At 41.0% G+C, this 12,636-nt stretch overlaps 1 protein-coding gene across 1 annotated transcript; it reads left to right on the forward strand.

Annotated features, from left to right (window-relative positions):
• The first annotated feature begins 2,639 nt into the window (after positions 1–2,639).
• Positions 2,640–4,132, forward strand: LOC115641205 (olfactory receptor 1009-like). Its single transcript, XM_030544272.1, has 2 exons — positions 2,640–3,266; positions 3,827–4,132. The coding sequence occupies exons 1-2, from the start codon at positions 2,640–2,642 to the stop codon at positions 4,130–4,132; spliced, it is 933 nt and encodes a 310-aa protein (XP_030400132.1).
• The last annotated feature ends 8,504 nt before the right edge of the window (positions 4,133–12,636 follow it).

Here is a 12,636-nt window from a genome sequence, read left to right on the forward strand (position 1 = left end):
TCCTTTTTGTGACTTTTTCTGTAGTTTCAGTTTGCTCATGTCTAACAAATTAACTGGTTGTTGATCTTTGCTGATATGACAATCACAATTTATCTCAACAAGCATCCATGTCAGCGGCAGCATCGCTACCACAAATGGCACTGGTGCTAAGGAATACTCTTGAAATATTTCTCTTCTAATTTGGACCTCATCGAAGAGTCCCTTCTAGGTACAGTCAAGTGTTCCAGTTAAGCATAGATTGCTGTAGAAAGGAGATGATTTTTGGATGAACCTTGGACACTTTACTTGTGTGGAGAGTCCCATATTCATGGATCACTAAAGATACAAAACAAAGAATGAGACCATCTAACTTTTTCTGTGACCTTCCTGGAAAGCCTGAGTTGGTTTTTGTCCCGTTCATATTTACTGAGCTTTTTGCTCAGGAGGCAGCATTGCATTGCAAGCTAGCTCTATCCAGATCTTCTTTGCCAGATTTGTTGATAGGAATTTCCATGTAGTTGGTCAACCAACCGTGTTTGGTCTATAATTCATAGATTACTGTGGCCACTTCCTCCTCCTCCTTTTATTGTTTTGGTACAAGGAATGTTGTTTCTGTTACTATCCATCTTGGAAATCTGTTCTTCAGACATTTATTAAGTTGTTCAAGCAAACAATCAATCTGTGTTGTAAGGCATTTCAGCCAGAATCCATGCATCCCATCTGGTCTGGATGGCTTTCCATTTTTTATTCTTCTCAGTACTTCATCTTTTTCTTTCTTTGGTCTTCGTGTATTCCTCTGTGCTGTGGCTTTCTAATTATTTCTCACTTTTTTAATCCAGTCTGCTGTCAGATTATATTGTACATCCTCAGACCAAATTTTCTTCCAGTAGTGCTGAAACTCTCCCATGTCATTTATTGGCTCTCTAGTTTTCCTATTCTGCTTTTAACATTAATCAGATCAAAATCTCCTAGGTTCTCTGCAGTGACTCTTCTCTTGATACTAAGAACTTTGTGGGAAATCTTTCGAGTCCATGACACTAAGTGATGAGCTTCTCTTTACATTGTTCCTTCATAACTCTCACATCCTTTCATTAGCTGATATTTCATCTCCAGGCTCTGTGCTGCTCTTTAAATGTAATATAATATAAATCAACACATCCTTCATATTTCCTGTACTTTCTTTGGGAGCCACTACACTCATATTTGTCCTCAATTTCTCTTCCATTTGTGTTTTCTGTTAATCCTGTATCATTTCCTTCTACTAAAATATTTGCAGGTAGGGCAGCATGACTCATCCCCCTTTTCAGACTTTCAATCTCCATTTCTGTAAATATTCCTCCTTGCAATTAAGCTCTGCTGTTGTCCATTGAGTATATGTTCAGTCATTATTTTCTCGATTTTTCTTTCCTTTCATTATTGGAGCATTCATTTATCTCCAGGCTCTCTGTTCTGATTTTGACAAAATCCAACTTTAGATCATGTCTTGGTTTGCACTGAGTTCTTTTCGCTCTTTTGTTGAAAACTATCTCTGGTTTCCTTGGATAGTCTGGACAGCTGCATGATATCCACTTGAGGTTACCTGCTTCCACACAATACACCTTGTCAATGGAGGAGCCTGTCATACAGCTAAGCTTTTGTAGGCTCCCTCTATGGCATTCAGAATAATTATCAAGTTGCCCGTATTCTCTCTATTTGGCTGAGTTGTCAGTCTATACAATATGCTGAGTCTTAAACCAGTATTTCTAGGTCTCTGGGGTTTGTTTGTTTATTTATTTATTTATTATAGAAATCCTAAATATTATAATAGGGATGAATCCAATTATGTACTATAGATATTAAATACTCTACAACAGTGGTTTTGAACCTGTGGTCTGGAGGTACGTAGAACATGTCTAAGATTTTCAAAGAGGTGAAAACCTCCATTTAAATTTTTTAGGGGTCTACAAATGAAAAAGGACAAAAACCACTGCTGTACAAAAATTACAAAATATAATAATAGACAAAGAGGTACTTATAGAATTGGCCAGATCCCCAGTGGGTGTGACTCAGCCATAGCTCCATTGGAGTAAAGGGGCAAGATCCCCAACTGGAGTAAAAACAGCTGTATCTGTGCTGATGTTAGAGGGACAGATGAAAGAGTTATTAGGCCAGAGAGAAACAGTAAGGGAGCAAAGGACTTTATAGTCTGCTTGTTACGGCCCTCATCCTGGATGCAGGAGATCAAGTCCCCTTTCTTCAATGACTTTTAATATTTAACCACAGTGGAACAGATTCAACAGGAGACCCTAAGCGAGGCCTGCATCAGGCTGTCCCTTAGTCATAGCTTGGCAAGGATTTTGTGAATACCTGTCGGGCCTGATTCTGCAGTTTAGGGGCTTAAAGAGGCAGTTACACAAGAGGACTTCAGCCCCTATCTGGCATATTTTGTCTCTGTACAACATACAAATTCCAACCAGTTCATTGCTGTCTATTTCTCTAAATTTTAAAATCTTAAAATTTACTCAAATATATATATTGTACAGGATAGAATAGGGCTCCCTTTGCATTCATCCAACTGAACAGATAATGTCCGCATGTAATTTTAGTTCACTTATGTTGTGTTAAATTAAATTTATTCATTTATTGGTCTTACAGGTTACAGATTTCCCAAATAAATATCAATGGAAAATCAAACCACAGTGACCGAATTTATTCTCCGGAAACTTTCCAGTGACCCACAGATGCAGATTTTCCTCTTCTCAATGTTTTTAATTATTTACCTAATCACTCTGGGTAGTAACATAGTGATCATGGTGGTGATAAGAGCTGACTCTCATCTTAACACCCCAATGTACTTCTTTCTCTTCCATTTATCCTTTGTTGATATCTGCTATTCCTCAGTCACGGTGCCTAATATGCTGATGAACTTCCTAGCGGAGCACAAAACTATTTCTGTCAATGGCTGCATTGCCCAGATATTTCTTTTTATCCTCTTGGTTAGTGCTGAAGTTTTCATTCTCTCAGCCATGGCTTATGACCGCTATGCTGCCATCTGTGATCCATTACATTATGTGCAGACAATGAACAAAGGGATCTGTGTTCAGCTGGTAAGTGGTTCATGGACCATGGGCTTCCTCCATGCCCTTCTGAACACAGTTTTTGCCCTCAAGTTGCATTTCTGTGGGCCCAATCAAATCAACCATTTCAGCTGTGAGCTCCCTCCTCTGTTACAACTGTCCTGCACTGACACCCTCACAAATCAAGTGGTGCTTCTTACTTCTGTTTTGATATTTGAGTCAAGCTCCTTCCTCCTGTTAGCCAAATAGGCTCGTTTCCCCCTGGAGCTACTCAATTACCCCAAGGAGGCACGGAAGACAGGAAGACGGGTACCAAACCTTTATTCTCGGTCAGCTGAGTGGGTGCCTCTTTCTCGGCTAATGCCAAAGGAAGAGGACACACCTTACAAGCTCAGAGTCAGCCTTCTTATACTCTGTAACAAACAACTTAGCGTGCATACATTCCATTAGCCTATACATTGTTTACATTCCTCTTTAGGGGTAATCAGGATGCATCTGCCTAGCGTCTATCCTGAGTACGTGGGGAGGAAGCAGCCTAGATGATAAGCGAATAGTTCAGATAGTTAACCCTTGCTCTAACTCTAGGTTACAAACATCCTTTTCATGCAGAGCTTCCATTTCTCAAGTTCCTTTTACAGACAAGTTGGTTCCGCTTAACATCTTTCTCCTATGTATTTTGCCTACGTGCATTAAGTAGGGTTACATACATGCAAAGATTAGCTGGGAAGATACTGGGCGGATAAGCAGAAGTTGCCAAAAGCAAGGAATTGGCACTCCCTTTTGCTCCAACACTCCTCACGCTGATCTCCTACATTTACATCATCTCTACCATCCTGAGGATACAATCTGTGGAGGGCAGGCGTAAAGCCTTCTCCACCTGCAGCTCCCACTTGATTGTGGTTGGCTTGTTGTACCTGACAGGTTTTCTCCAGTACACAAAACCCAGTTCAGTCTCCTCTGTGGTTCTGGATGAAATAGTCTCCATCCAGTACAGCATCTTGATCCCCATGTTAAACCCCATAATCTACAGCCTGAAAAACAAGGAGGTGAAAATAGCACTGGGGAAAACGTTGGGGAAATTGAAGTTTCTCAAGTAGTGCTGATGATCTTAAATTAAATATATATATTTTTTAAATCCAAGAGCAGAGAACTGTGGCTAACTTGTGTTTGAGACATTCTCAAGTCAGGTAACTGACGGTCACATTGTGATAACCTCAGCTGCTTTAAATCAGTGTGGCTCCATTAAAGTCATTGGGACAAGTTGTACAAGAGTCAATAGAGCACAGGGGCCTGGACCCTGGGTCTCCTCCATCCAGAGTGAGTGCTCTGAGCACCAGGCCATGAAGTCATTCACACATTTCTCTTTCTCTCTCCTTTTCCCATATCTGTTTAATCTGACCCACTGAATTCAGGGGAGCTATGACCAATTTATACCAGCTGAGCATCTGGCCAATTTTATTACAATCTCTTTATCTATTGATTTCTCAGGGGTTTGTTTTTGACTAATTTGTTGAAACAACTGATATTAAATATCTATCTTATTGTACTTTACCCTATTAAAATCTCATGGATTTTTTTTCAATAATTAATTATAATAAATAGTGGTGCCAATAGCTTTATTTTTCAGTAGGACTAGATCTACAAGAGAACTTAGGTTTGAACAGGAGATCAAGAGAGAGACCCCCATGAGCATATCCCATATCCCCATGGTTAGGGCACTCACATGAGTGGGGAGAGATCTCCTGTTTAAATCCTGTCTCTTTACCAGGCACTTGAAGCATGGCCCTCCCACATCACAGGTGATTACCCTGAACATTGGGATAAAAGTTGAGTGATCTCCTCTATCTAATTCCTTCTTCCTTTCCCCACCTCAGTTTTTTGTTAAAAAATGCCTTAGGTGCAGTTAGAGGATTCCCACCTGGGAACCCTCTAAACAGAAGGAGGTGTCTTGCTCCAGGGGACATCGGAGACTGAACTCTGACAGAGGTGAGGTTTAGAACACACCCTTCTCCTCATCCTCTCCCATTGGCTAGGGAATCACCTATCATGATGTTAGGACACAAGAACAAATGGTAGACCATTCCAGGTCAAATTGTCAATCAGACCAGTGGTCCATCTTGCACAGTATCCTGTTTCTGACAGGGGCTATTGCCAGATTCTTCACAGGGAAAAATGAACAGAACAGGCAATTATTGAGTGATCCATCCCCTGTTGTCAAATCCCAGCTTCTGGAAGTCAGAGGTTTAGAGACATCCAGAGCAGGGGGTTGCCTCTTTGGCCATCTGAACTAAAAGCCATTGATGGACCTATCCTACGTGAATTTATCTAATTCTTTTTTTAAAAAAAAAACTGTCTTCAGCAGAAGAAAAAGGGAACAAGTGAAGTTAAAATGAAAGCCCGATTTTATATTTTACATTTCAAATGCTTTAACTGTTTTGCAGCCTTGTCTGTATTTTTAACAAAAGGTTATAAAATGGGATTTTTAATGGTATGTTTGCCAAGGTATTAAGAAGAGTGACGTCTCTGCATACCAAACTCTGAACCTTGTTTAAAACAGTTTAATGTGTGACATTGACTGAGTTATATGGACACTTTGGGCCTGTCTATGGATCCAAATTAATACACAGAAACTACTTTGGGATCTTTGTGGGTCACAGATGTTGCTGAAGAGAACTGCTCAATTCTGACATTCTGTGTGATGGGAACATAAGAACTGAGTCCAAGCTGAAGGCCATATCTAGCTCAGTATCCTGTTTCTAACAGTGACTAGAACCAGATGATCAGAAACTTTCACAGTAGAGAGCTGTGGTATATTCAGCTCCTCACAGTAGAATTGTATATAAATAGACATTGGCTTAATGTCTGAAACATGTTTAATTACCCTTTAGAATATGTTTTCAGAATGAATTATAATTACTCAAAATATTTGTATCTAAATCTTTTCTGAATTTCTCTACATTCAGATAAAAAATGGAATGTGTAGGAAAAAAATTCCATTGTCTAATTTTGTCATCTTCATGCCATCAGTACATGCAAAGAACGCCCTCCCAAGAGTCGCTCGGTCCAGACCATCACCCTCACCTTACGAAAATCCTACAGAGAGAAAGAGAGGAGGTCTCCACTGAATGGGCTTCTTCGTTTCTCTGTTTTTGTGAATCTCATCTGATCTAGAGACATGACACTGCATGCACTTGAATGTTTAGACTAAATGGACATACTCCTACAGCCTGTCTCCATTCAGACCTCCAACTGAGGCTTACAAAACTTCCACTTATAGAGCACCTGAACTAATCTACATTCTGTATGATCCCTGTGACGTTGCAGTCTATATGATTTTATAAAAATATGCTAATGGGTGAATATAAAGTAACTGGAATATGCTTCATGCAAAAGGTATTGTTACAAAGCCTATTGTTTACTGAGTGTGGTCATCCTATTTGTATAAAGGTATCACTCTTGTATCTGAAACTAGAAATATGAAATATAACTCTGAGGGCCTATTGTAATTATGCAAAGTGTGGGCCATTAATGGTGGTTTGGAATCTTAATGGCTTCCATTAACCAGGACAATTGACGGTAGATGGCTCTATTTGTAGGCAAGCCTTCTTGTGAGCCAGGCTGGGAGGAATGAAGGCTTGGGGTCTTACAGTGACATGTGATAATGGCACATGAACTGGAATCCATCTTTAACCTGGTGTTTTTCCATTGTGAGGAGGGAAGGGAACCCAGAGGGACAAAGGATTCCCACCTTATGCAAAAGATATATAAATGGGTGGAATAGGAAAAAGTGGAGCCATCATGAAGAATCTCCTAACTACCACCTGAGCTGGAACAAGAGCTGTACCAAGGGAAAGAATTGTGCCCGGGCCTGGAAGGTGCCCAGTTTGAGGAAAAAACTTACTGAAGCATCTCTGAGGGTGAGACTATCTGCATTCAGTTTGATTAGACATAGATTTGTGGGCTTTATTTCATTTTGCTTGTGGTTTTGTTTTATCTGTTACTACCTGGAACCACTTAAATCCTACTGTCTGTATTTAATAAACTTACTTTTTACTTATTAAGTAACTCAGAGAATGTGTTAATACCTGCGTGGGCAAACAGCCATGCATATCTCTCTATCGGTGTTATAGAGGGTGAACAATTTAAGAGTTTACCCTGTATAAGCTTTATACAGGGTAACATGGATATATTTGGGTTTAGACTCCATTGGGAGTTGGGCATCTGAGTGTTAAAAGCAAGAACACTTCTGTAAGCTGCTTTCAGGTAGACCTGGAGCTTTGGGGCAAATAATTCATACCCTGGGTCTGTGTTGGAGCAGACGGGCATGTCTGGCTCAATGAGACAGGGTGCTGGGGTCCCAGGCTGGCGGGGAAGACAGGGGTAGAAGTAGTCTTGGCACATCAGGTGGCAGCTACCAGAGGGTTTCTGTCACCTAACCCATCATAGTCCCAAACCTGCAAACAGATTTACACTCATGCTAATAGTCTGTAGTCACACTTAATTTCAATAAAATTATTCATGTTTACAACATTCACAGGAGTAAAAGCTTTTGCTGGATTGGGTGTTATATGCCTATTTATATGAGCATTTGTAATTTCACTAAACCAACCAAATTGAAAAGTGAGATCAGCAAGATGTTAATTAGGCCTGCACTTTCAGAGGACTCTGAATTCTGGGCACTGAGGAACAGACAGGAGAAGATCTTGAATACAATGGAAATGAAAATGTAAAGATGGGTGCTTGGAGTTACATGGACTGATCATGTTTGGAATGAATGAAGTAAGGGAAATGTGAAGATGCTAAAAGTTATAGAAAAGCTGAGGGAGTCCAGGAATAGATGGTTTGGCCATGTGAAAAGAAAATCAGAAGACTATATAGGAAACAGGGAGTTCAGCTTAGAAATGGAGGGTAAGGGAAGGGTTGGCAGACCCAGAACTTAGATGGATAGATGTCATACGATTAGCTGCAGAGTTTCCAAAGAATAGCATTCAAGACACACTGGAATGGAAAAGAAGGATGCAAACAGTCAACCCCATATAGATGGGAATAAGGCTGTAAAAAGATGGGAGTTGAGTAAGCGCAGCAAGAGGTTCAGACACTATATTACAAGAGTGGCCTTGTGACAGATATGACAAGGTCCTGTAACATCCTGAACAAACCTGATTGAATTATGTTTCATCTCTTTGGAGTTCATTTGTCGGTATAATTCCTCACTCTGAACCTTAGCATCCAAAAGATGGGGTACCAGCATGAATTCCTCTAAGCTTGATTACCAGCTTAGTACTTGTAGTGCTGCCACCAACCAGGAATTCCAGTGCCTGGTACACTCTGGTCCCCCCCAAAACCATGCCCAGGGAACCCCAAGACCCAGACCCTCTGGATCTTAACACCAGGAAAGTAAACCCTTTCCCTCACCGTTGCCTCTCCCAGGCTTCCCCTCCCTGGGTTACCCTGGAAGTTCAATGAGATTCAAACTCCTTGAACCTAAAACAGAGAGGAAAATGCACCTTCCCCCCTCCTTCTCTCTTCCCCTCCCAGATTTTCCCTGAGAGAGACAGTAATCCTGGCACAGAGAGAAATCAGCCTCTCTCTCCCTCTTCCCTCCTTTCTCCCCACCAATTCCCTGATGGATCCAGATCCCATCCCCTGGGGTCTCACACCAGAATTAAAAAAAAACAATCAGGTTCTTAAACAAGAAAAGCTTTTAATTAAAGAAAGAAAAAACAGTAAAAATGATCTTTATAAATTTTTAAAAAATGGAATAGGTACAGGGTCTTTCAGCTATAGACACAGGGAACACCCTCCCAGCCTAAGTATACAAGTACAAATTAAAATCCTTTCAGCAAAAATACAAATTTGAACGCCTTTCAGCCAAATACACAATTAAACTCCTTTCAGCCAAATGCACATTTGAACTTCTTCCAACCAAATACACATTTGCAAATAAAGAAAACAACCATAAGCCTAACTTGCTTTATCTACCTAGTACTCACTAGTCTGAATTTATAAGAGCCTGTATTGGAGAGACTGGAGAGAAACCTGGTTGCACGTCTGATCCCTCTGAGCCCCCAGAGTGAACAACAACCAAAACTAACAGCTCAGCACAAAAACTTCCCTCCCTCAAGATTTGAAAGTATCCTGTCCTCTGATTGGTCCTCTGGTCAGGTGACAGCCAGGCTTACTGAACTTGTTAACCCTTTACAGTCAAAGAGATATAAAGTATTTCTGTGCTATTAACTTTTCTTATCTGTTTATGACATCATTGTATTAAAAATGCAGATGTTTGTGTACTGTTGTAGGATTGCGTGGAGCTTCCTTAAGAGGAAGGCAATTGCTAAGAGATATTGGGGACTTCAAAGGACTTTGGGGATAATACATGAGAAGTGGATTTTCAAGGAAATTCATGGGAGTGAAGATTATGCAAATGACCCACCTAGAATCCATCCCTTTTGAAGCTACACTTTGAGCAAATAGCCATTCTCTGGCTGATTACCTAGTCAAGCTCTCTTTAAAGAGTCAAACTGGAGAAAACAATGACTCAGATTCAGGCGATGACCTTGGTCTGAGCTGAGATGTGATGACTTGGAAACCAGAGAAAAACCTTTTGGTACTTGTTGGACAGCTCCTACAAGAGCCCTGCACACATACTTAATCTCATACTTCACTAGAAGCTAAATTAGTTTGGCTTCACTCTTAAATTACAGGGACAGAATCTGTCTGATTTGCATTCCCGTGGACTGCTCAGATTCTCCTGTGTGTCTGTATATGGTTCCCCCAGTGTGATCCAGCCTGTTCAAACTGGTTCCAGTGCTCCCCAAGTACAGAAAGCTACAGACTTTAACACATTGACTCTTAATGGCTGTGTCTGCACTATGAGCTAGAGATGTGATTCCCAGTTCCTGGAGCTAGTATTCCAAAATTAGCAGTGTAGCAGTAGTATCAGAGGCACAGACTAGTTTCACTGAATGAAAATCTGCCTGAACCCTATCCGTAGGTTTGGCACACCTAGCTTATGCCAACATATGCCACGTCCTGTACTACAGCAGCTACGTTACTATTTTGAGTCAGCTACCTCAAAGAGAGCTACCATGAGTACGTCTGCGTGAGCTGGGAATCACACCTCCACCTGACGGTGTAGACACACACAAAATGTAAAGTATTAGGCAAGTATTGGAAAAAGCCTCTTCCCCTACAGCCCAAACAGACCCCTTTGGAGTGAAATATCCTTTCCATTATATGGTACTAAAATCATCACAGTAGTAGAGAGAGAAAAAATGTTACTGAAAAACTACTAGAGTGACCAAAGGATGGTATCATTGTGTGTATAGAATTTACACCCGTGTTTGACTTACTGCATCAATTGGTGCTGTGGATAAGGTTTCACCAGTGTGCTACATAGAGGAACAGTACCATGGTACATTGATTTATGTGAGGGTCAACAGTTGCATAGCAGACTGGCATTCTGTAGAGTCAGCGGTGCTACAGTTATGCTTTCAGTTATGCTTTAGAGTATTGAATGTTAGAATAGACTATTGGATGATGTGACGGGATGCAACCTGAGACTGTGGAATAGCTGTGCCCCCTGAATTCACCAGCCTGGGGTGTGTCTCAAAATGCTCTGCTACAAGCAACAAACCTCTCTCCAGCTTCTGTTATCACTCAGTCCAGCAGCATGTGAAGTCCCACATCCAGCTAGATTGCATGAATGCTCTCAGAGCCACTCATGAAATATCAGAGAGAAAGGCACCAAGCAGATCCTCCCAGCCTTGTACCTCAGGGATATACTGTCTTGCACTGCTCAAGATCATGTCTCGAACAATGAAAATGTATTAATCGATCTGAGACTTCTTTAAGGAGAGTGGACATGGACAGCCTTTGCAAACTGAGTAGATTTACCAAACACTTCAGACAAACTCGCTAGTAAGAATAAACATAAAATTAAGTTTACTGACTGCAAAAGATAGATTTTAAGTAATTACAAGTAGTAAGCGTATAAATCAAAGTTAGTTTAAGGAATACAATATAATCGCAGTCTGGGTTCTAATAACTGAACAAGATTTGAATCAAGCAATGTCTCACCATGATAGATCATACAAACAGTTCTTTAGTATGCAGGCTAGAAATCCTTTCAGCCTGGGACCCCCTCCCCAGTTCAGAGTCTTTGTTTTCCAGATGTTCCTTCAGGTGTTGAGTTGTGGTGGGAGAGAGAAGTCCTGATGTCACTCTCTTTCTTTTATAGCTTCCTCTGCCGGGTGGAGTTTTACAGTTTCAAACACAACCCCCAGCCGAGTTGGTGAAAAAATACACTTTACAAGATGGAGTCAGGGTCACATGAGCGAGTCACATGCCCTTACATACTTTGATGATTCCACAATAGCAGTCATCACCCATACTTCAGCTAGAAAGTTTACAGGAAGGCCTCTCAGGTGGGGACAGGTTTCTTCTATGGTCCATTGTGAGAGTTAAGTGTTCACTAATGGGCCATTAAATTGAATAGTCCATTCACTATCTGTTGGCTAGACAAGATGTAAATACCTGGTGGGTGTCACCCCAGTAGCAAACACCTGAAATACTGGTACTTACTTAATATTCATAACTATAGATACAAAGATAATGCATGAATACACAAAGACTGATCATACTTGATAGATTGTAACTTTTCCATTACTATCTTACATGATCTACTTTGTACAAAATACATCATAAGTGTATGGCAGTGTGACTATGGGGGGGCAGGGTCCTGCTTTAAGACACAGAGTGTCACAGACTGATCGAGGCCAAGGTAAGAGGTGTATTATTTAGAGATTCATCTTGAGTAGATCTTGAATATGAAGTTGGTATTGCCTTACTTGGAGTGACTACTGACCAACAGTTGAGAAAAAAATATATAATCTATGATGATAAAACCAAAGCCATGAATGCGTCCTATAAAATGGAAATGAATGGCCTGGCGCTGTGCGTGTACGTGCCAATGGTTTTGAATGGGTGAATAGTTGTATCCATCTGGGTAGTGGGTTGACAGCAGTAGGTTCTATAGCTGAAGGAGTCACACGTACGATCAGCCGTGCATCGGTGTCATTTCAGCATCTTCAAATGCCTCCGTTTGGGTGGCAGAATGTCTATGTGACAGCTAAGAGATGAGTGTTCAATGTGGTAGCCATGGCAAGTCTGTTATACGGAGCAGAAATATATCCATTAACAATAGCTGAGGAGGAAACTAGACAGTTTTCAGTGTTAAAAATACAGCAGGTTTTTAAAATCTGTTGGTTTGTGGGATGGGATCCCTGGGCTGCAACCTGGGACTATGGGACCGATGTGCCCCCTGAATTCACTAGCCTGCGTTGTATCTCACAGTGCTCTGCCAGTGAAAGGCATCAAACCCCTCCAGGTGCTGTTATCACTCAGTCCAGCAGTATATGGAGTCTCATGCCCAGCTAGATTGCATAAATGCTTCCATAGCCATTTACAAAACACATAGAGAAAGGCATCAGCCAAATCCCGCCCTGCTCCCAGCCTTGTACCTCAGGAATATACTGTTGCATTGCTCAAGATCCATTCTTGAACAATGCAAGTTTATTAATTAGTTTGCCACTTCTTCAGG

This window comes from Gopherus evgoodei, unplaced genomic scaffold (genome assembly GCF_007399415.2).
Source record: "Gopherus evgoodei ecotype Sinaloan lineage unplaced genomic scaffold, rGopEvg1_v1.p scaffold_33_arrow_ctg1, whole genome shotgun sequence".
Classification (NCBI taxonomy): Eukaryota; Metazoa; Chordata; order Testudines; family Testudinidae; genus Gopherus; species Gopherus evgoodei.

Bases quoted from the DNA above. Each gene is read 5' to 3' on its own strand.
- LOC115641205 (XM_030544272.1), top strand. From the start codon at position 2,640: ATGGAAAATCAAACCACAGTGACCGAATTTATTCTCCGGAAACTTTCC. The intron at 3,267-3,826 runs CTCCTGTTAGCC...TTTGCTCCAACA, and splicing joins TATTTGAGTCAAGCTCCTTC to CTCCTCACGCTGATCTCCTA.